This window comes from Molothrus ater, chromosome 6, assembly GCF_012460135.2.
Source record: "Molothrus ater isolate BHLD 08-10-18 breed brown headed cowbird chromosome 6, BPBGC_Mater_1.1, whole genome shotgun sequence".
NCBI classification, from domain to species: domain Eukaryota; kingdom Metazoa; phylum Chordata; class Aves; order Passeriformes; family Icteridae; genus Molothrus; species Molothrus ater.
In genome coordinates this window covers 10,706,586-10,732,585 of record NC_050483.2, presented here as the reverse complement: position 1 = coordinate 10,732,585, position 26,000 = coordinate 10,706,586, and the positions used below count along the sequence as shown (strand labels likewise).

The 26,000-nt window shown below is 41.3% G+C and overlaps 2 protein-coding genes across 9 annotated transcripts in view; one reads left to right on the top strand and one right to left on the bottom strand.

Annotated features, from left to right (window-relative positions):
* AMPD3 (adenosine monophosphate deaminase 3) overlaps window positions 1-7,289 on the top strand; it is a 38,793-nt gene extending 31,504 nt beyond the window's left edge. For 4 of the 6 annotated variants that reach the window (XM_036384180.2, XM_036384179.2, XM_036384178.2 and 1 more), the window contains 3 exons: window positions 1,520-1,693; window positions 2,787-2,897; window positions 3,827-7,289. In XM_036384180.2, coding sequence (XP_036240073.1) covers window positions 1,520-1,693; window positions 2,787-2,897; window positions 3,827-4,003 — 462 coding nt within the window. In that variant the 3' untranslated portion in view covers window positions 4,004-7,289. The other 2 variants (XM_036384177.2, XM_036384181.2) reach the window with 2 other exon arrangements.
* A 2,515-nt stretch (window positions 7,290-9,804) lies between these two features.
* On the bottom strand, window positions 9,805-22,596 carry RNF141 (ring finger protein 141). 3 transcript variants are annotated; one of them, XM_036383933.1, is made up of 6 exons: window positions 22,531-22,596; window positions 20,456-20,655; window positions 18,878-18,986; window positions 17,728-17,909; window positions 14,645-14,752; window positions 9,805-13,053 (listed from the first exon to the last, which is right to left on the bottom strand). In XM_036383933.1, exons 2-6 carry the CDS (start codon window positions 20,638-20,640, stop codon window positions 12,903-12,905), a joined length of 735 nt encoding a protein of 244 aa, XP_036239826.1. In that variant the 5' UTR covers window positions 20,641-20,655; window positions 22,531-22,596; the 3' UTR covers window positions 9,805-12,902. The 3 variants fall into 3 exon arrangements, with proteins under 3 accessions (XP_036239826.1, XP_036239829.1, XP_036239827.1); XM_036383936.2 differs by lacking the exon at window positions 22,531-22,596 and adding an exon at window positions 22,461-22,526; XM_036383934.2 differs by lacking the exon at window positions 22,531-22,596 and having other exon boundaries at window positions 20,456-22,298.
* Between the last annotated feature and the right edge of the window lie 3,404 nt (window positions 22,597-26,000).

The following is a 26,000-nucleotide window of genomic DNA, read 5'->3' as shown; positions in this document are numbered from 1 at the left end:
GCACAGGTTGCCCAGAAGCTGTGGATGCCCCATCCCTGGAAGTGTTCAAAGCCAGGTTGGATGAGGCTTTGAGCCACCTGGTCTAGTGGGAGGTGTCTCTTCCCATTGCTGAGGGTTGGAACCAGGTGATCTCTAAGGTCCTTTACAAACCAAACAATTTCAAGATTCAGTGAAATAAATAAGCTCATCTGGACTTCCTTACAAACCAAACTATTTCATGATTTAATGAAATAAATAAGCTCAACTGAACTTCCTGTTCTTAAGCTACAAAAAGACAGCTTTGTCTTCACAGGGAAGGATCAACTGTTCAGATATGTCAAAGACTTGGCAGCACCCATTTTTAGTTACTCCAAGCAGAGTTAAAATTAAATGAACAAAATTTAAAACTTTAGACTTGCTACTGCTCCCTGGTTTAGTCCCAGAAGAAGTTAAGGAAAGCTCTCATTTTTTTCTCTAAGGCGACAAAGGTCATTTTCTCTGATTGGCATTTCTGTACTTCAGGGTTCTTTCAGAAGTTCTTTCAGGATTTGATTATTTTGATCAAGAAATTCATCATAGCTGTTTGACACAACAATATTCTAGATAGAACAAATGTTTTCTGACAGAACAAATGCTGTAATTCCTGGCACATTAGTTAATGAAAACCATCACTCAACCCATCCTCAGGGCACTGTTTCATAATTAAAATAATTGGTCAGTGGGTGGCAGACTTGTACTGAGTTTACTGTAATTTTTCAGGAGTTCCCTTGTAAGTGAGTTTTTTTCTGGTTAACGCTGGAAAATTCTCTGTATTCTTCAACATAACCAAGAACAAAGAAAAAATATACCTAAAATCATGTCTGATACTATGCTCAAGAATAATAATTCATAAAATTAGACCCAGACAGAATAGCACTAAAGCAGTGTGTGACCAAAGCATTCTCCTCTTCCCTCTGTCTTGCATATCCTGGTGTGATAAGATGGCATAGCAGGTACTAATAATAGTAACATCAATAAAGGCACTTGTGAGGTTCATAGGTTGGCTAAGGCAAAACAGTCATAAAGATGACGTGATCACAGATTATTTATATTATGTACAACAGCAACACATGACTTCTCGTAACTTAAAACTTCTTTTGGCTCCTAAAATTTATCTATTGGACTGGAGCTTTGGAAGTAAAAAATTGCTTAGCAGTTCTTCCCCATTTATCTTCTGTGACTTTCAGGTTTTGGGGGAACGTATGCAACTGATATCAAATGCAATGTCCATAATGGTCATATATATACTTACTAATCTACAGTAATATTAGTCATTGTATTTATAAACAGACTATATTTAAGAACATAAATTATTTTTATAAAGATCAGTAAGATATAAAATTCAGACTTTTAAATATTTCCTGGAGAAAGCATGGTCAACCTAGTTTTTTTGATCTTAGTCTTCCCCCTGTATTGCTGTTTGCATTTTATCCAAGGGAAATCCTTCTCTTTTTCATTATCCCATAGTACCATTAAATGCTGACTGTGTTTTGTTTTTCAGAGTCCTGTCCTCCAGTATCTGTATTATCTTGCACAAATACCCATTGCTATGTCCCCACTTAGTAACAACAGCCTATTCTTGGAGTACTCCAAAAATCCGCTACGGGAATTTCTCCATAAGGGCCTGCACGTCTCCCTCTCCACAGATGATCCTATGCAGTTTCATTACACAAAGGTAGGAATTGTGAAAAGCACCAGCTTTGAATTTGGCAACAGCACCACAAGGGTCCAGAACGACCTGAAAGCTGTTTTATTTCATTGCTTAGGACATAGTGTCATGTCTTTCAGTCACTTCATTCATTCTCCCTCCTCATTCTCTGTCTACTACTCACTGTTAGGCTTCAGAAGGAAATGTCTGATTTCCTAATTATGTTTCTTTTGTACTCTTGCCTCTCCAGTGTTGGCTGTTGAAGTATAAAATGAAGGATGAGGCTGAAGGGAGGTTTGAGCCTTCATAAACAATCCTCTAGAGTGCCAGGAAAGTCCAGTTTCCTTACTCTAATAAGTCTGGGGAAGTACATTACAAAAACACGATGTGGAATCTCAAGATGACCTAAGAGCTGCTTGCTCAGTGAGCTGGAACAGATTCCTGCCCTTGGGTGGCCTGGCAGGACAGGAGTGCGTGGTCACTGGCTGCGATGCCCTGGTTTGTGGCTGGCACCGATTTGAGCCATGCTGTGCCCAGAGGGGCCCGGCCGTGTCCGTCGCTCAGCTCTGTGTCCCAGGACAAGCCGAGCCCCGCTAGCCTTGGCCTGGGCTGGCTGCCGGCCCGGGACACGGAGCTGCTGCTGGCCGGGACACGGCTGCAGTCACACGGAGCCTGCACGGCCCTGGGCAGGGCCAGCCCGCCGGGGCCACACCCGCCCGCCCCGCGGGGCAGGGCCGGAGCGAGAAATTGCCCTGCTACCTGTCCATGTGCAAAATCACTCAGGCTTGACAACTGCGTGCTCCAGGGGGTTTGTGTACCCTGGGGGCTCCTTTGGAATTGCCTAAGAAATGCCTCCAAGGATCTGGACTGCAGGCTGCAATTTCTTAGACTAAGCTAACCTAGATACCCAGTGGCTATTAATTATTAACCAGTAGTCCTTGGGAAATTTGAAATGAACAATTCTTTTCATAGTAGTTGTGATTTTAAAGTTTCAAACTTGTAACTTTTCAGAGCTGTCTAAAGAGCATGTATAAAATCCTTACTACTAGTAATGAGTACGTATCCCCATTTATATCTTATTTACATATAATTTAATCTCAAATGTATTTTGGTGCTGCAGGAAGCTCTCATGGAAGAATATGCTATTGCAGCTCAGGTGTGGAAACTAAGCACGTGTGACTTGTGTGAAATAGCAAGAAACAGCGTTCTACAGAGTGGATTGTCAGATAAGGTAAGTATGGCTGGAAAACCTCTCCTGTGAATATTAAGGCAAGCAGGAACCCAGAAGTCAATAGTCTGAGCACTGAATAGCAGGTGCTGAGTGATGTATTTGGGCTCATTTCTGTCTCTTTTCCATAAATAGTCACAAACTATCTGCTATGCAGTCTTACATTACAAGTAAAGTATTAATATTACTTTTCCCCATTAGCTTGTTTTGGAATTCTTAAAATACGTAGAGACCTAGATGTCTGTTTATACTCAGTTCTCCTTCCAGTTACAAACTTTTAATTATTTGGGTGATATCCTTCTGCCAGTGATTTTCTGCATAATGTCTTAGCATTAAGTAAAAACAAACTGCCTGTCATAAGTAAGACATGGTTTTTTACTTAAAAGGGAGTACTACAGAAAATATTCTGGTTTAGATAGGCAGTCAGATTAGATTAAATTCCCTTTTGGCTTTAAAATTCCATACAGCCAAGGCTTTCTCTAGGACTTACTTTAGAGCATTCTTTCTTCTGTGTCACTTTAGAACATTTCTCTGAAGGAACTGGTATTTGAAGGGGCTTCATGAGTATATTCTGTTGCTTCCAATATTTCCTGCTGACAACTACTCATTTTCCTCTTGTGTGACATTTAACCAACAGAAGAGACCTAAGCCTCTTTTCAACCTCTCACATGCAAGATGTGGCAGTGAAGGCTGAACACTAACACAGAGGGTTTTAGCAAGCCAGACTGAGTGTACTTCTCAGTGATTATATGGATAAACTTTGGCCTTAAAATCTCCTAAACTGGTTAAGACTCTGAGGAAGAGTTCAACGGCCAGCTGGTTGAAACTGCTCTTTTCACTTGTGCTGGACTCATTCAGCTAACACTTACTTCTGCAATAAGTCAAAGCAGTTGAACTGACTTCTTCCTTTTGACTTTTAATCCCGTTCACAGGAAAAGCAGAAATTCTTAGGGGTGAATTATTGCAAGGAAGGGCCTGAGGGAAATGACATTCGAAAGACAAATGTCGCCCAGATCCGGATGGCCTTCAGGTATGAGACTCTGTGCAATGAACTCAGCTTCCTGGCTGATGCCATGAGAACAGAAGATATCTCTAGTCTGTCCAAGTAGTTACAAACCCAGAGAAAGCAGAATATGTTCCTCTTAAGCAGGATAAGATGCTAATTAACCTCAAATCACCTGTCTTTGATGCTACAGAGACATAACTGAACAGAACAGAGACAAAGGGAGTATCCGTGGAAGGTAAACAGCGTTTGCCACCACCTGTTACCGTGTTATTCTTGTTGCAAAGATTTCGGTTTCTACGAACATTAGGCTTTTTAAGATTGCTGTAAATATTAAATGCAAACTCAGAATCATGTACTATTTGTTTCATACTGTCTTAACTGTGCCCTGCTGTGTAGCCTGGGAAACCAGAAAGAGTATCTGTAGAGCAGCTGTGCTGTGCACCTGAGGATCCCACAGGTGCTGACAGCACGCACCCACCTGAGTTGGTTCTGCAAGTCTCAATACCAGTCATGGCTTTTAACACTTTTAAGTTTAACCTTTTCTTTAATTAGCAGTTTTTATGGGGTGCAGAATTTTGAGGCTGCCCTTTCATTCAGGAAGGTGTTCTGATACAGTTTTTAATTCAATGTTTCAGCAGTTACATTGGAAAACAAGAAAAAGCAACATCAGGTAATCTTGTTCAATGACTAATTAATTGCTGTTGTTATGTATGATGTCAGTGATGAACAGCAGATGAATGCTTTTTAATCTAGCAAATGGAAAACATCGTGTCAAATCACTATTATAGATTGTAATGAATCCAATTACATCAAGAAAATTTTGCCTTGAAAGTTGAGAACACTTTTTTATTGCTTTGTAATGGGAATATGTGGATATGCCCATTCAAATTACTTAGAAATTTATGCAGATAATTCTGGTTGCATGTAAAGAGAAATTTTTTACTTGAAAAAGGGAAGTGTTCTTATGAATCAGTGGTAGAAATGCCAGACCTGGTTCTGGTCCTACTTCTGACATATTTTTACACATTTGTTTTAGTCTGTATTTTAGTCAACTACAGCTGAATGGGAAGTCAAGCTGTCTATTTATACAGAAGCCAGCCCACTTGAAATCTGTCATTTCAAATCATGGCATGTTATGTTAAACTATCTGTTTATGAGGAAGTGGTTAGTAAAATACAGCTACTGGAGTATTTATCACTTTCAGTCTTTTTTTGGTTTCATCATCTTTATGACACAGGTACTTCAGAAAGGATTAAAGGTGATAACATGATGGCAGCTATGTATTGTAGAAGCTGCACACAGTTTCACACCAAAAAAGACTCGAGGCTGGGGAAGCAGAGGGTGTGCATGCCTGTGGGTCCAGCGGAGCAACTCAGTTCAAAGGCCTGCAGTCCCTGAGGCAGGATCTGAGCCCAGGGTTAGACCCCTGGCTGTCTAATATCCTGCACAGGGACACTGGGCTTCTTCAAACAGGCATTCAGCATTAATGCATAAAATCCAGTAACTGATACTGGCCCATCAAGGTTCACCTGCCTTTGAACCCTGCATGTTGTGCTCAGCCAGATGTCTTGTGCCACTTGTATTTCCTAGGCCAGGCCCCTCTCCTGTGCAAGGAAATGGCACTAAAGTAGGGGAAGGATGAATTCCTTATCACCTCCTATAGCTGTGCAGCCTTGCATGAACGCCCCAAGAGAGAGATAAACCTAAAGATGTCAGGAAGCAGCCTGGAATTAAGGCTGCTCTGAGGGAGTCCAAGGCACAAGAGGGAGACCTCTGGCCATCCACTTACCATCACAGCCAATGTCATGCAGAGGGAGCTGCAGTGATTGCAGAGGCTTTTCATCCAAAACCAGGGCTGCAGACAGGTGGTGGGAATTTGACTTCTGCTCTTCAGTGCCCCAGCCTCATGTCTGCAATGTGCCACATTTTGTATTCCTTGTACCCCTAAAAATCATGTGAAACCACACTATGCTGTCCAGCTGTATGAGAGTAAAATTGTCCCAAGTTCTCAGTCAGCAGCCCCTGTCAGCCTCACTGTTGGGAACTTTAGCAGCTCATAGAATGCAGTCTCAGGATTGGTGTCATATGTTTAGGATGAAGTCTGAGAAAATGGTTTAAGCTGTTCAGCTGCATCAAATGCAAATGTCTTGTTTTTTAAACAGTACAACTTCCTAATAAACTGTTATCAACATAACATTATTTGGAAAAAATATCTGCATCCAGGCTAAATAAGCAACATGCTTGGTATGAAGAATTTCAATTTTATGTATTTCCATCAGATAAACATTGCTTTACTTGGGTAGTTTCACCTATTAGTGCTGCTTTTGTTGTCACTATATGTTTTTTTAGTTTCCTTAAAATTACACCAAATTTGTGTATATATTTAATACCTTTTCAGCTTTCCTTACCTCAGGTTCTAATAGGTCTGTAGCTGTTATTGAAAAAAAAAAAAACTGGATTTGCATATTCAGTGAATGGACAGTAACTGTGATTCTGACAATAACCACAGTAACACATAAGTGATCGTGACCACAAATTTTGCTTTCTGTGCTTTCTTGTGTGCTGCTTTTAAGGGAAATTGGGCTTATAGCATTATATTTTGGAAATATAAACAGACATCCTTTCAAGCTTCCACTACTACATTTCTCCTGGTCATCCTTTAATTGAGCAAATATTACTGATTGCCAAGTTCAGTTCGTAAGCTTTGCCTTGGTTTGTTCTTTTAAGGTTGCACTTTTGTACTAATGTGAGGCTGTTCAGAGTAACCTTGAGGGCTCAGGCTGTGGCTGCAATGAAAAGACAGATGTAGCACAAGTCACTGCTGTACACACAGACACCAGTGCAGGACAGGGCAGTGACTGATCCCCCCAGCTGTGCTGAGGTCAAACGCAGTTAGAACACAGCTGGTTTGACTCAGGGGCTGGAAGAACATCACTGCAGGTGGCAACTGGGTAAGTAGTGCTGCAGGATGGAAGAACATCCTACTTACTTGCTTCATTAGGAGAGAGGCTCAAACATTATTCAAGGCTTCCTTAAATCTGTTGGTTCAAAAGCATTTTATACTTTCAACCTGAAATGGTTAATTGTGGTTATTTGATGTTTACAACCTGAACAATTCTTTCTGTTCTGTTACTTTAGCAAACTTAAAGCATTTGCTCTGCTACTGGAGAATACTTTTTTTTTCACAGCCCAGAGCCACCTTATTGTCTCATATCATTGTTCTTTATGTGTGGCTAAACATTTCTGTTCTCTTTGCCTAGTTAAAATCCAAGTCTGAAAAGGTGTCTGTAAAAACTGCTTTTTCTTTCTGTGCCTGAGTTACATGATGTTTGTCTTTTGCCTCTTGTGGAAGCATTAAACATTACACTAATGAATGAATTGTAAAAGAATATGGTTATGGATTTTGTATGTATATCTCTCAAAAAAAATGTAGCTCCTCCCAGTCTCCGCAGTTAAGGAGAACTAAAACCATCACAATTAAATTGACTCAGCCTAAATAAAGCATGAAAACTGAAAAAAAAAAAAACAAACAAACAGTGGAGATAGGGAAGACAGTGAGCACTATTTAGAAGAAGAGGCTAAAGGTTTATCTGGCTTAAAACAATTCAGTATTAATGCAAAACAACCACTGAGACCTGGCATAAAGTTCTGAAAGTGAAATTGCATTGGTGCCCCCCCTGCTTCCAGTGCCCATCCAAGCTGGGCCCCAGGGCAGGGCAGCTCTTGCTGATCCTCGAGCCTCATGTGGATATTGAGCTGAGAGTCAAGGCATCCAGCCTGGGAGCAGGAAAGCAGCCCTGACCCTCAGGGCAGAGCAGTTCAAGGTTCTGTGATTCTGTGAGCACACACAACAGATTTATCTGACAAAACCCAACTAAGAAGCCAACAAGTGACAGATTTAAATAAATAGTATCAAGACAGATATCCTGCTACAGTCACCGTGACTTTTGAGGAAAAGCATAACACAAACCACTTCAGTAAGAAAGGGAGTCAAAATTTTTAGATTAAGATTAGAACATCATCCCTTTCTGTACATAAACTTTAGTTCTTTACACGAGCAGCACTGGTGAAGCACAGGAGTACAGGTTCATCTGTAACTGAGAAATGTGCATGTAGGGGGATACAACATAAGTAAATAAAGGTAGTATAGAAAGTAATCTTATCCCCTAAAGTGTTGCAGCTGACCAATTATTAAGGATTAGGAGCAGGCCTGATTTTAACAGGCCACACCTGTAGCCAATCAGAAGAGTGTTGTAAAAGAGTGGATTGGTTGGTTGAGGGGACTGGAGTCAGTTGGCTGCTGCAAGGATGAGTCAGTGCCCAGAGGAGCAGTCTACAAGAAACATCAAGGAGGTAGGAAACTCTAGCAATATGGAACCCTTGCAATGTAATGACAATAGAACTCTTGCACTATATGACAACATGTGCATTTCTCCCCCACACCTCTCAAAGCACTGACCACCACTGTTAAACAGCACAGTCTGTACAATACTGAGACACCAACACCACTGCTTCATTAGTCATTCACCATGACTGACAGGTCTCACAGAAAACGTTTTTGAAGGTCTGTTAAAATGGGTCAGAACCACATCAGCATGGAAGCAGAGATTGTTGTATCAAACTCCTACCTTCTTACACATACAAATTTCAGAGGTGCAGGTTTCCAAATACTTTAGGTTTACTTTGTGAAAACACATAGCATTTTTAAGTAGCACTTTGAACTAAAGAAGAGTGCTCATTTAATCACCTATTGGATTGTATTCTTCATTCCAGCAGACACACAGCAGCAAGGTTCTATCCCAGGTCACAAAACTGGTAATTCCTTCTAATATTAAACCCACAAATCCCATTCCCAGTGTTTAGTATTTGGATTTTGATGGGTTAGTGAGGTAAGTACAGATCTGCTAATGAACATCTTAGCAGCTCAGACACAAAAGCAGAATGTGCTGTCCTATCCCTCATGGCTGGCACAGAGCGAAACATCACCTGGTGATCACACATTGCGGTCACTGGAAAGCACACAGCCCCATCCAGGCTAATTCCAGTGACACATCCCAGCAGGAAAAGTTTTCAGTCCTTAAAGAATATTGCTATATGATAAATTCTATGCCTTGGAATCAAGCATTGGAAGAAATGACAGTGAACAAAAATTGAAATGACTGATGTTTAAGACATACTCATAAAGCAAAATTCTGTTCACCCATTTAAAACAGGTGGGAATCAAACCTCTGGCAAGTTATCATCAGGGATGATTCAACAACAGAAGCCCAAAGAAAATAATTACTGTCATATTACTTCCATTCCAGAGCGTGTGTGAATACAAAATCAAAGCATTGTGTATATGCAGTGTAAGGATTAAGGCCAGGTAGGTTAACATACAGCTCCTACTTTCATCAAACATCCTTAGGGCTCCCTGAGGGGGCTGTTCTTCCAGGATCTAGCTGGATGCAAAGCACAAAGAACCATGGCCAGTATGTTCTTTCCAAAAATAAAGTATTTGGCACATACAGCTCTACAGGGGTGGGACTGAATGGCTCAGTTCAAACCTGTAACACAGAGATCTCAGTGGTTGGCCTGGTTTCCAGAACTGGAAAGAGTATGGATTAAAAACCTTTCTAATTATGTATAGAATTTTCTTTAAAGGAAAGATAAGGAAGGTAAATACACCATTTCCCATGAAAAAAAAGAACCATGCCCATCACACTGATATGGTGCCTAAACTTGAAACCTAGTAAATATAAAGCTTTGCTAATTGCTCTGGTACACCTACCTCCTTGCTGTGCCTGTCAACTGGTCATTTTATCCATTCTAATTTCCTGATCTGTTAATGAATTCTGCTCCCGTTTCTGCCTTGGCTTCGAAAGATCCAAACAGATAAGCCAAGTAACTAGACAGAGGAAAGAGTTATATTAATTACATATTTTAATTCTTACATAAAACAAGGAAAAATTAAGAAAAAACTACTCCAAACCTTAGCATTCTTAAACTTCAAAATACCATCAGAAACATGAAATTACTTGGGGTAAAAGTGTATCACTTCTCTGAAAATAAAAGTTCTTTCCCCAAACAAACATGCTCCTCAATATTGTCCTGTAAGAATTAGAGTTGTTTAATTTTTCCCATAATCTCAGAATGTTCCAATTTATTTGTGTCCCTAGAAGAGGTCAAATCAGAGCCAGTTTCTTTTTTTGCAGAGCTGCATTGAGGCACCTTGTTGATACAACCCTTCAAAGTTTGAGAGCTCTGACTCACAGTGCCACACTTTTAACCACACCACCCGTACAATGCAATTGTATTTGGATCAAAACTCATTTTTCACAATTCTCTGGTACTAAAGCCAAGAGATTCCTTAAGCTTAAAAGAACTCTAACATTTCTTCCAAAGTAACTTTATTGCACAATTCATACACAAAGTTTAATATAGTGGAATGTTCTTAGCTATTAATACCATCTCTAATGTTTAAGTTACAATTTCACATTAAACCTGTAAGAAATGTTCACTTAACACAAGAAAGTTAATTTATTCTAATGCCCCCCACCAACAGCTCTTTGTAGTAATTCACATTTTCAAGGTCTAGCTTCTGGAACTCATTGCCATGTCCATACCAATGGATTGATTCCTCTTCCAAAACTGTTAGCTAAATGTTGCACTTCAGACTAAGTAATGCCAACCAGTACCAAATTATTAGGTTTTCAGTGTTAAAGTATCTATTTCTCCATATAACATACAGTACATATATTTTACAAGGCACACATTACAGTATCTACATCACAGCAGTGTGAATTACAGCAACTTAATTTAAAAAAGCTGTACAGAATACAAAGTTTACTTTTTCACTATTTAAATTATTTTTGCATTAGTTTATATTGTAATTGTCATTATGCTGCAATTAACAACTTGTTTGCATCATTATAAAATTACATTTTAAGAAGTTCATGTAAGTTCTCAGCAGAAAGTCAACTTATAAAATCTCAGTTCAGAAGTATAATTCTTGAAGTACTTGAAAAATAAAGTTAGCTTGAGTCTTTCATTTAGATGCTCTTTCTGTTCCAGTGATATAAAAAGTTTAAAAAATTCAAAGATTATCTGAAAGTTCTGAACATGGACTAATGCAACCTCAAAAAGCAAAAAGAAACCAAACTGGTGCATTATTAGGAATATCTGCACATGTTTTAGTGGGAAATCCTGGGCCAGTAACGATTTCCAGCCCAAACAACAACCGCCTTTATGCAACCAAACACTCCATACATTTACTGAAGAATATCTCATTGCTATCAATGGCTTAAGAAAGGGGGGAAAAAAAGAGTTCTCAGCTATATACACTCCTAAAAGGATTTTTCCATAGCTAAATACAGATTTACACACTAAGCCATACTGGATCTCAGGTGACAGAAACATGAAGGGTACGTTGCTTCTCTGTCTTAAAACCTATGATAAATCTGACAATGGTGTCACAAACCAAGCTCAAACAGGTGCCATACTCTGTGCACATTCTTTAACAAATTGATGTAATTAAGTTACTTTGTAGCCAATTAAGAAAAATAACCTAAATGTGCATATCTACATGTGCACATGCCTTTTAGTTCAGAACCTGTGACAAAAGGACTTAAGCCTTATGGCATCATGGAATTTTAACAGGTATGGTAAGGAAAAATGCAGTCTCACAGTAAGCAAGATTTATGCTGTTATTCCTTCAAATGCTACACTTGAATATTTTAACTTGAGGTTACTGAGTGAGAAAAAGTAGTATTTGTTAATATACATATATATATATAAAATTAATTCTCTACAGTAGCCATTTATTTCCATAATACTATTTATGCACAAGAGGCTTAAGATGGGTTTCCTGAATACGAATAATTTTAGACTGTCTAAACTCAGCTCTTAAAGATTTTATTCTGCTAAACACAAAATACTGATGCACTCCAGTTGAGATACCCCTTTTCCAAGCTGTCATATGTGCAACTTCCTCCAAGCCACATTATTGTTGAAGAAGTTTCCCTCTGCTACATAAAAGCATATTGCACTTGTAGATATTAAGTAGAGCACCCTTACTTAGATTATCACTTGTAACTCTTCATATACCTTTTAACTCTGATCTCATCACTTCAAAAACTCAAGAGGAGCAGATAAAGCCACAGCATCAGACTAAACTACACCTTAAGTGCTAATTCAAATAAAGGCATTCTCTTCAGATATGCCCAATGTTTAGAAATAATTTTAGCTGTTCTTTATCAAAAACTACTGAAGCTGATTTACTGCTTTTAGGATTGTGTACGAAACTGTTTAATGTTTCCAAGCTAATAAGACTATGCTAAACATCGTATTTAAAAAAATATTCTGAGATAAGTCTTGTTAGAAGAATAAGGGGAAGTGCACAAGTACATTTACAGACCTGCCTACACTCTCAAAAACAGATTTAAAATAATTAATACTAAAAGTCATAACAGATCAGATTAAGTATCTGTAAACACTAAGAGCAGCAATAACTTCCTACTGAAGAACAGGCAGTGGGACTCCTTCAAGTTTCAACAGTAAAATTTCAAATTAATAACCACTAGTGCTAACTCATCATCTTTATTCACATTGGTTGTGAATAAGGGACTGCTTTGAAGGGTAGGAACTGTGAGGTCAAGCCATCTGCCACGGTTCATCTCTGTAGCAGTACACTGTGATGCTCAAACAGCAGTTTGCAGTTGTAGTTGTGCTGTTACAAGTTGCTTCATTGAGTAGTTGAACTGCTAATTAATATCAAACGTTGTTGTTAAAGTAAACTGTGTTAATGATCCAAGAGTTTGCTGAAAGAACAGTTCAATAACGAGGACTGCACACACAGAGACTTGCTCAGATCCCCTGTGCTTTAGGAGAGCAGCGCAGACTCACAGCAGCCAAGAGGAGAAGGGAAGGACAGACTGTGCAAGAACGGCAAGGAGGGGTGAAACCAGACGCTGGGGAAAACAAAAGCTTCAAGTGGTTCTGCCACGATCAGCCTGTGGGCAGGGTCAGGGTCTGTGGGGCTGCCCAGCCTCATCCACCATGTTAAGGATGTAAGTGGCAATGTCATCTTCTGTAGGGGCCTCTGACACCACCCAGGAGTCTCCTGCCCCAGTCACCTGCCGGCGGCACACGGGACAGTTTCTGTGGCGGTCACTCCTGTTAGGAAGGCACAGAAATGAGTGCTTTTCACTGATGGTCTTTTGCTGGCCAGAAAAAGCCACAAGAGCCCCCAAAAGGACAAACAAAACCCAAACAAAAACCAGCCCAGTGAGAACTTCAAGAATGATCACATCAACTGGATTAAGCCACCTATTAAGCCACCTTTTTTTGTTTAAAAACTTCTTTCTTTGTGAGGAAGATTTCTGAATGCAGCTCCATTCTTTGAGTGAAAATTTGGAATCATGTTCCTCCTAATCCTTTGCTCACGTCAGACAGGATCATCTGGCTACCTGGCCAGAAAGCCTAAATGGAAATTCACTGTCTAAATTAATTCTTCCTATCTTCAGGAATTCAGCTGAGGTCCTTAGAAACCAATCTCCATAGGCTTCCAAGATAAAGAGAAGAAGGAGCCTTTTCCAGGGTCATGCAGCCCACAGATGTTTAGAACTGGTCCCTTGGAGTCCCAACTCCCTCCACCATCTCAGGAGTCTCCAACACTTATGTTTGAGCTGGGAGCCTCCATTATGCCTTAATTAAGAGGAGATCAACCTTAACAATTGCAGACCAAAAAAAAAAGCATGGTGCAGCTGGAACTTAGTGAGGAGTTCAGCTGATTCATCAGCCAAAGCAGTGTATAATCCACTCTCCAGCACAGTCACTAAACTAAGCCCTGTCCTGCTGACAGATGTTAGGACATTTTCCCAGAAGAGAGAAATGACTTGCTGTATTCTGAGATCCAGTGATTTTTACTATGTTTTTTTCCTTGTGGAAGCCTGGTGTTTGTTACAAGAGTAACTTCCCTGGTAAGTCTTTCAAAAAGCCACAAAACAAATTCTTATGCACAAATTACGTGTAAACCCATTTGCATTAACTAGCCAAAAAAACCCTTTTTGAACAGAGCAGGTCTGTGTCCCCTAATGCCAGACTGCCTGGACACTTCCCTAATCCCTGAAGGCCTGTATGGTCAGACAAGAGCTGTATTCCTCCACAAAGAAATTCTTCTTTCCCACTTTTCCAAGAACTGGTGTATCAGAGATGCAGAAGCTGAAAAGATGTTCAATTTACTGTGAAGCTGAACACTGTAAGCTACACATGATATACATTGTTATAAATTTGAAGGTGCTGCCATGGAGAAGAAATATCTTCCTGGAAGAGTCTGATAGAGTTAAATGAGTAAATTGTATGCCATTTATCTGAAGTGAAAGCATAACATATGGAAAAAAACCTCCCTGATAGTTATTTCCCAAGTAAGTGACAGACAGTCCAACTTGCCTTCATATTTGCACAGTCTTAACAAGCCTTAAATGAGATTTGTGAAGCATAACATGCCAGCATTGCATATACCATCTTCTCAAATTTCTGAGCAAGACTGTAACAATTCAATTTTAGAAGAATAAAAAGATGTAAGAAATTACAAAAACAAATGCTGAACAGCATTTTCACATCTCTTTTTTACAAAATTTCCTGCCTTCTTTGTGCTTCAGTCTGCTTTTACTCAATTTTAAATTATTTGGCAACCACAGAATCTGTCAAATCAAACTGAAACATGCATACTATAAAATAATTCATATCCTTTCATCTATATTACCATTTATCAATGCATTTCTGGCAGAAACTGTGAGCACACGGCAGGATTAGATCAGCACGCCCATCCATGCAGATGCAACATTCCTCTTCATCTGTCAGCTGTTTAACCCTGCAGAAGAGAAGACACTGTTTTCTTCCAGATGTTTGATATTTATGCCCCAGTAACTACACCAGTTATTACATTTTTCATAATAATTAGTGATGGCCAGAAAGAAACACCCGTGCTTTTGTGAATGGGCTACTTATGTCATCCCAGCCTATGTCAGCAGTGAACTAAACTAAGCCAGAATGTGCATTTATTTTTTGTGTCAGGTTTTCGTGTTAGTATTTGTGTCAGGTGCTTTTGGTGTTGTCAAGGGTTCTGTAAATTCCTTTTCATATCAACAAGGAAGTGTGAGAGTTGTAACTGTTTCATATCACATGACTGGCCAGAAGAACAGAAACACTGTTTACATTAAAGGCAGGAGAAGAACCTGCCTTCCCGTCACGGCACCTTAGGCTGAACTAATTCATAATGAACTTTGCCAAATTTCTGTGTGCTGGTTTATATCCTAGACAAAAACATGCATGTCAAGAGGATGACTACCAGAATGCAGCTTCACTCATTTCAGATGGCATCAAAATGCCAGGAGCTGAACTACTCACTAGATTGAAAAGGCTGATTTTAGCTTGCAATATGCTCCATATGAGTGCTCCTCAAATTAGGACTCTCAAGATGACTGTTACCACAGCTTTTCCAGTTAAACTCCCAGGTGTTTCTGTTGGTGGGGAAGCTTAAAAATTATCTCACTACCCAAGATAGATGTTGACATTTTATATCTTTTTCCCAAATATGAGATATCTTTATCTAATGTTCTTATCAGGAGTATCTCAAATACTGGCACCATCAAGACTTCTCAAGGGCAAAAAGGTGCAGAGCATCCTCAGCTTTCACTGGCCTAACCAGACATGTAAAGTTTGCAATTTTATAGTCACAGCTCACTTCCAAAACAACCAAGGAAGTGTTCTAAAATGCCTGGGTTTTCCAAAAAACCTAATTTGGGAATCCCTGTTCTGACCTGAGGGACAGAGATAGCATTCTAGAAAAAAATGTCATTTCAGGAGTTAGTCTGCCTTAATGACTATTGACCAGACAATTTTTGCTTAGGTATCTAAGGGAGCTTGTCAAATACAGACTCATTTTTGACCTGTACAGAATAGCCAGCTACTAAACAGCAGTCAGCATGCCTTTGTTTTCTCTTTCAGTAAGTCCTTGGGGCTTCCTTTTCAATTTGCTTTTGGAGAAATACTTTAAAATGACAGATTTTTTTTTACAGATGGCAGTTTGCATACAGTGAGTACAACAATTTCCACGAAGCCTGCTTAACTCTGTTCTTTAGACCTGTTCCCTTCTCATTTTTCTCCCCCATACAATTCTCAGTACTAACCTTTAATAGCACTTGAATTTTTGAGATTTGCTGGTGTCTATACAAGCAATTATACAAGGCCTATTTATAAAGCTTCTGCAAAGTCAGCTTTAGTCACAGTACTAAGTTCCTGAAGAAACAGTAAAATAAAGGAGTGACAGACAAAGGAAATGCTTATCTCTTTGTTATCAGAATGTATAAACCACTTAGGCATATTTTGAATGCTCTGAATAGGAAGTGGATGTTGTAGAGATATGGGGCATTATTCTAGGGGAAAAAGTTAAGAAGAATTGAACAGATAACACTTGCTATTTTTAGATAGTGAGGGCTAACTTTGCAGAGCTGAAAAATATCTGAAGATGAGAAGAACTTAGGCAAATGGGTGGTTATCACAGAAAAATATACAGAAGATTTCATTGGTGTAGAATACTTGAAGGTGCTTCAGCTTATATTTTCCTTAGTAACTTGAAAAACTTGGCTGAGACACAAGCTCACCAAACTTCATCATATTAGCAAAGTATACTCTGTTTTTATTTGTGACTGATACTGCCTCCAGTAATGAAGTTTACAAACAAGAAGGATGCTCATCTCCTCTGTCTCCAAGTCTGAAAAACTGAAAAAAACTCACATAGGAAATTTTTTATTTTCCTCATTGACTTTAGCAATATATAAAGTTGTTTTGCCAAAGTATCTGGGGTCTATGTTGTTTGTCTGTTTGAAGCAAAAGACCATCTCCAGAAAAATGTGTGTTCTGGTATAACCTTGAGAAAGCAATTTTCCTGTTCTTTCTCAAACATGTTCACAATTTACAGGAAATTAAATGAAATTAAAATAATACCTTCTGCAATCCAATGACAGAAAAACCAGAGGGCTCTGTGGAGTGACAACACAGGTGACCCCTTTTTCCTTTCAACAGCTGAAGAGTGACACTCAAGCTGTTTCATGAAAATACCTGGCTGCCAGCTCTTCACTGGTGAACACAGAGAACTCTACCATTTACTACCTTTTCCTGTGAAACCTAGCTCTACCTCACTTTAAACTGACTTAGGACCATGAACTTATTCAGGAAAAGCAAGGAAATTACTGGTAGCAGCAACACTTCCACACAGGGAAAGGGTGACAAGCTTCTTGCTTTTACATTCAGTTTGAACTCAAGTTATTGCAGGTGTTGACCTCAGTCTTTTGTTTTTCCTCTGGTTAACAAAGCAGAAGGTCAGCATGAGTGAGACAATTCACATTTTTTCAGTCTTGCAAGTTAAATTATTACCATAATGGATGGGTTTCTAGTGGCAACAGATGGGAACTTCCACATGCCAAATGTAAGAGGAAGAGAAAGTTTAAGTGGAACAATAACAAAATCTGTTTAAACAAACACTGTCAAACCCCCTGGATTTGTAGCTGCAGCTGATTCCGTTTCCTCCTGTTCCCTTATTCAGGACATTCAGCATATACTATGTTTCTGCTGGACCTGATCTCTAAACTGAAGCTAAGGTATGGTAGCACCATATTTCAGGATTTAACTCAAGTGCACTGCAGCTCCCTTGGTGCAAGGGAAGGTGTCTGTTCCTGTTTGTGATGGTAGAAAGCTCTGCAGCTATTAGGAACAAGCAGGTGTTTGCAGTTCAGGTTTGAAGCACAACTCCCAAAATGCTCATGCTGTAACTGTGTATCAAAATACCTTCCCATCCACAAGCTGGCCTGACACGAAGACAGAGACCTCCAACTCTCAGCAGCTTCTTCAGAAGTATCACTCTGTGCAAGAACTCCTGCTGCTTGATTGGTGATGTCTTTATAAAGTTGAGTGAACTGATATAAGTTCAAGATTCTGGAAGCTTCCACGATGCCACTTGTTTTATTTATCTTAAGATATGAGAATTGTTTACAATTACTTATCAGGTTTTAACTTGGCATTGCTCAGAATGTTTGTACAGCACTGCAGTTCTCATGTAAGGCAGCAATCTCCTTCCTAAGTGTCCTTCACCACATTAACAAGCTGCAATCTGCCTCAGCAAGAGTCAGGACTGCCCACAGCTGCAGCGTGAGGAACACCACAGGCAGCACCACAATTTTAGGGCGAGGCAATTGCCATCACTACTCAAATGGATTCAAGCGTGAGTAGGGACCTAACATCCAATGAAATGGGCTGAACTTAGAACCAAGCACAGGAAAATCAGTCATTTAATATCTGAACTTAAAATTGCCTACAGTGATGGCTGCCTTAACAAAAACTAGGAGTAAACAGAAAAGTAACAACTGTTGGTTTCAAACAGAGTTTGAGGGTTGCCTTGTTTAACCACATATTAAGATTGCTCAGGGGACTCAGGATCATTAAAGGACTTTACCTTTAAGGATAGGATAGAGAGGGGAAAATCTCCTCATTAGACAGAGCAAATTTCATAAGTTTTTGTCATAAATTAAAACATTTAATCTTTAGATTGGTTTTCTAAGGGATCAGACTATGTACAGGCACACTAGCTCAACTGATAATGCCTGAAAACCTGATTAATTTCTACTACTAATTTCAAAATCTACAGTTGGCAGTTTGTTGTACCATTCGATTACTTGACCTCACAAATCACCTGCATTTGTAACTAAAGGGCTGTAAATGCTCCACTGCAAGGCATCACTCCTTTAAACTTAGTTATGTTTTTGTTGCCATGCTTTTTGCAGAAACTTAGCATTTAGACTTACTTTATCTCCAACAGCATCTTTGAATGCGTCATCTGTATCAAAAAACATGTAGCAGGTGTTGGATTTTACAAGTAAAACTGACAGTCCTCAAATCTGTGCATACAACCTGCCCATCAAATTAAAATGTTCACACTTACTTTGGTACATATTATCCTAACGATCACCTTCCAGAAAGCAGAAGAATCAGACCCAGGCTGCACTTCAAATAACAGATGTTTGTCTTGTCCAGAAGCCAATTTTGCAGTACTGAAACAAAGCAACATCAGTTTAAAGCCATGCGCTGGACCTGCAAAGATCAGCAGCCTCAGCCAAGTGCAATTATTTATGGTTCACCTGTCTCCTCTCTATCCCTAAAAGAGATTTCAGCAATACTGCCCAGGGACAGCAAATTATAGAATATGACTTTCTTAGGATGTCATTGAATACACAATCCATTTCACTTTAAACTGCACAGCAAACTTCAGAAAATGTTGTGCAAGTCTTCTGATCCAGCACCAGCAAGCAGGTGTACTTTATAGACATTTAAATTCACATATACTCTCACTGCTTATTACACTAATCACACCATCTCTTCTCCAATCTGAAAAGTTATTTCCTCAACAGGTATGTAAAAAAAAAGCCTGTGAGTACCAGCATATGCTGATGAGGTGACTTTTTGTTAGTATACATTAATAATGAGGTAGTCAGTGAACGTGTCAGGTGACCTAAGACTTGTTTCTTTAATGGAGCACAGACACAACATTCTATTCCACAAGAATCAGAGTATATTCAGGCATAAGTAAACACTGGAAAAAAAACTACTTGAATAACAGTAATTTAGAGTGAATAATACTAATATATGCCTGGAGTCTCAGGCAAAACATCAGGTTATGTTCTTCAAAATCTATTTATGTGTCTACCCAGAAGACAGCTGTGTGTTTTTCAAGCTCATTCAGGAAAGTATGACCCTCTCCCAGATAATTTCTAAACTGAATACAAATTCACATTTTAGTTAAACAGCCAGCATTTCAAAGCCCTTATTCAGTGTGTGTGTGTTTCCACTTCATTTTATCACTCTCACAGTATACCATAAATACAGGCTAAAAATGACAACACTGCTTTTTTGCTCATTTCCTTTTACTGTCATTGTACTGGTCTAGCAAAAGGCAGGCAATGAAAAATCAGACAGAAAAGCAGCCTTTTGTTTGGGATTATCTAGGTCACTGGTTTGGGACAGTAAGATACATCTCATCCTTAATGAGGAGCAGCCTGGCACGTCTGCAGAGGTGGCAGGGATGGCCACCAACAGTCTGTCTCAGGTGCCACCCTCCTCATGTAGATCTGCTGTCCCTAGCAGGCTCCTGCTTCTCCTTCCTACCCAAACTGACAAGCAGAGAGGAAGCAGCATTGCCTCTTCAGCTAGAAGGGAGAACAATAAGGGACACAGGTGACACTAACAAAAAGATGACCCTAAACCACCTTTTGTGAACTTTTAAGAGAGAGCAACACTTGCTGGAAGAAGAGTACTGCAGAGAAGTGAATTTAGGGAGGAGAAAAGGCTTTGGTTTCGAAGTGTAATTACAACCATTATAAAAACAGAAAGAAATGAAAGATAATTTGAGAAAACCATTGGGCCAGTTCTGGCTTACCAGCACACAATAATATATTGCACACAAGGTCTTTGTAAAACACACAAAAAAAAAAAGAAAAAGAAAAAGAAGCAAAGTAAGGCTTACATATCATTGAGTTCAGCTACTCTTCCCAGAAACTCTTCATAGGTTAGGAAACCACTTTCTTGAACCAAAGAGGCATGCTTTGCTACTTTTTCTGGCAACTTGTTAATTACAGTTTGTGTGTGGTTTGAAATCTGTTGACCCATGGTGAAGCTCTTCACCTCAGTTTTGCAGAGAGAAGTTCTCATTCACTTGTAGAGTCTCTGCCAAAAATATTTGAGAGTTACATTTGTGTGTTTGTGAATGGCTACTCCCTCACTTTCTTTTAGCCTACAGTAATTATTCCACAAGTAACTCAAGTAACTGAATAGTTAGATCAGAAACAGCGCAGAACACTTCAAAGAGTCTGGAATGTGGCATTATAATCTTACTAAAAATGTACTATTTTGCTTACAGCAATACTTATATTAAATTGAGATAACTTTCCACACTGATTCAGCTCCAACACACACATATATAAATACATTCAATGGAATGGGAAAAAAATCTTAAGATGACAATGGTAATTTATGACAATCTTTGTTTATTCTAAATATTTGTGCATGTGAATATCAGAATGCTTGCAAGTAAGCACATCAATGTCTCTTTATACATAGACATCACATTAGGAATCAGCTTTCTTACATCAAACTTACATTGGCAGATCAAAAGAACTCCCACAGCATTCTGAAACTGGTAAGCCAGGGAATCTATGCCAGTATAAACCAATTTAGAGACCTCCTTATCCACACAAAACACCCAACTTTAGGCTGTATTACAGAACTGACTTGCTCAAGTGTCTTCAACTCCAACTTACTTCATCTTTCCTTCACACCCAAATCTTTTTCCCCAAAAGTCTGCCGAAGGATTAATGCCATGCCCTCTGAGTATTTATCTACTTACTCCCCTTGATCCCCCTGCATTTGACTTCCCCCAAAATGCCTCTTTGCAGAGTTCATTGTTCATCAAGCAAACCAGTTGTGTCAGGCCCTTTTAAGACTTCTACAGATGGAGGTGTGTGAGGGCAAGGGAACTGCAGAACATCCACCTAAACTCACACACGGAGCAGTCTGACATGAGCTGCGTTACAAACTCCTGAAGGGAGACACCACAGAGAAAGCAGCACTTTGTCCTGCGGGCAGCTGCAGCAGCACTTGCGCTTAACCCCGCCCAGAACAAAATTTACAGCTGTTGAGATCTCACCACGGTACGAGGAAAACACAGCACACCAAGCGAGCATACTGAAGTACCATGCAATTTCACCACAGTAAGCTTCCAATTTATGGCCGGAATTGTGACTAAATTCTGTTCCCACACATGCTCTCCCTCCAGCCACTTTTCTCCTTCCCGGTAAGGCTCCAGCCGCCTCCTGCCCCGCTCTCCGGGGAGTGTTTGGTGAGCACACGCCCAGGCCCACACGTCAGCAGCACAGCCGGTCACCCTGCGGACACCTCCTGCCGGACCTGCCGCCCTTGTGCTCCCCCGAGCTTCTCAGGGAGCACCGTGCCTCCTGCGGCCTGCCGAGCTCAGCATCTAAACCCCAGCACCGAAAAGTTTGGGGAGAAACACCTGCGAGGGCGTTTGCACATCTGGATATCGGGAAAAGTTTCACCCCGAGAGTGGTCGAGAACTGACCAGGCTCTCCAGGGAAGTGGTCACAGCAGCGACTCTGAGAGAGTTCAAGAAGCGTTTGAAGAACACTCTCAGGCACATGGGAGTGACTCTTGGGGTGTCCTGTGCAGGGCCAGGAGCTGGACTTTGATCCCCGTGAGTCCCTTCCAACAAAGCACTCCATGAAATGTTCCCTATTGTCACCCTTCCAAGACCTCACACACTCCGCGTCACCCGCAGACCCACGAGGCGCCCCCAGCGGCGCGGACGGGCCTGGGCACGGCCCCTCACGGCTCAGGCGCGCCCCGCCCGCCCTCCCCCGGTGCCGGCCCTCAGCGCCGGGCGCGGGACGGGCCGCGCTCAGCCCGGCTGCGTCACGGCCGCCCCGCCCGCTCCCCCCGCCCGGCCCTGCCCGCACCCGCCGGCTTCCCCCGGGCCGGGCCTTGCGCTCGGCGCCGAGGGGCGGCGGGGGGCGGGTCCCCGCTCACCGCATCCCCGGCACATCCCGCGGAGGAGCCGCCACCGCCCCACGGGCACCGCAGCGCCGCGGCCGCTCCCCCGCGCCGCGCAGGCGCGCGCTCGGCGGCGGCGCGCGGGGGTGACGCAAGCGCGCGGCTCGCGCCGCTGTTGCCGGGACACGGTGGACGCGAGGGCGGGAGCGGGGCCCGGGCGGCTCTGCCCTCACCGCCCCTCTCACGGCGGGGCCCGGGCGGCTCTGCCCTCACGGGGGCGGGCGGCTGCCTCGCCGCTCTCACGGCGGGGCTCGGGCGGCTCTGCCCTCACCGCCCCTCTCACGGCGGCCCCTGCGCCGCTCACAGCCCTCGGCCTCCTTCCCTCTGTCCCGGTCCCGGCTGTAAGGCCACTGCACGCAGGGCAGCCGGCGGTGGCGTTGTCGCCTAGGGGAGCGGGCCCCGCCAGAACATCCATAGATAGGGTCGATTAGGTTGGAAAAGGTCTGAGATCTTCGAGTCCCACCGAACAGCACCCTGCCACTTAGACCATGGCACTGAGTGCCACGTTCCTTAAACACCTCCAGGGACGGTGACTCCAGCACGGCCCTGGGCAGCCCGTTTCAATGTCTAATCAACACTTCTGTGAAGAAATTCCTGCTACTGTCGAACCTGAACCTCCCCTGGCACAGCCTACGTCCTCTCATCCTGTCGCTTCTTTCCTGGGAGAAGAGACCAACCCGCTCCTGGTCACAGCCTCCTTTCAGGCAGTTGTAGGGAGTGATAAGGGCAGCCCTGAGCCTCCCGTTCCCCAAGTTAAACACACCCAGCTCCCTCATAATAATTGTGCTCCCGACCCTTCTCCAGCTCCATTGCCCTTCTCTGGGCTCGTTCCAGTCTCTCACTGTCCTTCCTAATGGGTCCACAACAGGTCACAGCACTCAATGTGTGGCCTCACCAGTGCCCAGTGAAGGGGAACAATCCCTGCCCTGCTGGCACCACTATTATCCATTCTGACACACAGCAGAAGTGCTGTATAGAGCTGGTTTGTGGAAGAAAAACTCTGTAATAGCTGGGCTGACAAAAACAGGATCACTTTTCACCTTGCTGCACCCTCAGCAGATGCACACTCAGTGCTGCACTGTCCTGGATTCACAGTGCCTTCACTCTTAACTGTGAGCTCTATTAAATAGTGATTTCAATGATGCTTAATGGAGTCTGAGTGCCTGGCTCAGTGGGATCATCCCAGGCCACAGCTGCTGGTGCAAATCCCGGGCTGCAGGGAGGATGTGGGCGGTGGATGTGAGTGGCAAAGGTCAATGCTCGCTGACCTTTTCACAAAAAAACCCAACACCCATAAACGACAACAAGCCATTGAGAAACAGACATCCTAGAACATCCTATGGGTCATGCACATCCTGATGCTGTAATACTTAATTCTACTTTTTTTTTTCTTAATTTTAAGAGGAGAAAAGGAGTAGTACTTCCCTTTCCTGCCTGCTTCTGTTCACACATGGACACATGTACTTCCCACGCCAAAGGCATCCCTATATTCCAGGCAGGGATTGGGCTGGACTGGAAACCTTGCTGTGTTTCCTGCGGGCCAAGCACCCCTTCTGCCTAAGGTCAGCAAACATCTGTAGCCTCAGTGTGGGAATCTGAGTGGTGTTACCATCAAGTGACAAGAACAGACTGTGCTCTCCTGCTCAGTGGGATGAGTTCTTAGTCCAAGGTGCTTGAGCAGCTCTGGCACATCAAGGAGCTTCAGAACTGTTGAGAAGGTCTCATTCAAAAAAAAAAAAGCACAACACTTGAGAAAAATCAGAAACATAACGAAGAATTTCTCTTAAGTTTCTGCTACCTCTAGTTAAGGGTTTGGTGTTTGACACTCTTGGTCTAGATACTTGAATAAATGTTTCCTGTTTGCCTTGTGGTAGGTGCATCCCTTGCAATTCCATTGAACAATGAGCAGGAATGTTTTGTACTTTCCAATGGCAATGTGTCTGAGTTGTGCTAGCTACACAGAGACAACATCAAATAGAGAACTTGTTGATTAGTACTTAGAGCTGCCTTAATTCCATACAGAGCAGTGTAATAGCTCCTTTAGCCCTCATGGTGTTGGCATAAATTGTGTAGTGAAATGGAAAGGCAGATCAAACCATGTGCATTGGTCAGGTAGCAGTAGCAAGGTCAGGATGAATGCTGAGTTTTTAAGGTACATGATAAAATAAGACACTTAAAGATTAAGACAATATCTTATTAAAACAGGATACTTTTTTTTTAGCAAGTAAACACTTCAGGGAAAAAAAGTGCCCTTATTTAGCTCTAAAACAGAAGCAACATTGTAATTATCTCTTGGCTGTAGGGGAAAAAATAGAGAAACGGGTAATTTCTAATCTCTAAAACATGGAAAAGACAGGCAGAAGGAAGATTTTAAAAATTTCCCAAACTACCTGGAATCCACTACGTTTGCCTGTGTCCTCAGGCCCATTTGCTACTCTGGCACCTTCATGACTGGTGGCCATGGCTCCTCCATGGTGATGGCCTTACTTGTGCTGGCTACTCCTCACAAAGCACATCCATTCAGGACACAAGGTGTTACTGTGATGTTTGGCAAGTAATTCCTCTGAATTACTGAACTGGCTGGGAAAGCTGTGTCTAGTGCAGTCCTCTGTTGCACATTTTTCTGCTAAAATTCTGCTGATGGACATCTGAAATGAGCAGTTTTTAGAGCTGCACTGAATCACTTGGAGCCATAAAATATTTCTGAACTATCAAAAAAAAAAAAAAGGCAAAAAGAGAAAACAAAAAACAACCCAGGGAATCTCTTAAGTATAAAGCTAGAAATACACTATAAGTCATTACTAGTGGAATGTAAACAACTGGAAATTTTAAAATTTATGTAAATGAAAAATATCCAAGTTCATAACCCAGTATCCTACACTGTTGAAAACACAATATATGTGACCAGTTCTATTGCTAGTTTGCTATTTTAAAAATTATTACTATTATTATCTAAGACTATGTTTCTCAAGCTGCCTGATAAAGGAAAAAAACTTCCTTTGGCATAACATCTTCCTTCAAACATAAAGATAAGTTATCTAAATTCTTTATCCAGGAGAATATTTGATAAACTGCTAGCATTGTTATAACAACTAATTACTTCTGTAACATTATGGTTATATAAATTCTTTTTACCATGAGACAGTTTTCATGAGAATAGATTGTCCAGACAAACATGTCCACCATAGTTTATTTTTTAGGGAGTGCTGTAGACATCCCATATCACCTGAGACCTTTATTATGAAAGCCACACATAAATACACAAAAAAGATCTCCAGTATAAGTCTTGTTCAAGGATTTTTTTGTCTCCCTCTGTCAAATGTCTCATGTAGAAGAATGATAATGGTTTCAATAAATAAACAGTAACTTATAATACAATGAAGGTATCCAAGTTATTCATTGCTGTCTGTATATACACATACATCAGCATCTTTGTACCCTTCTTT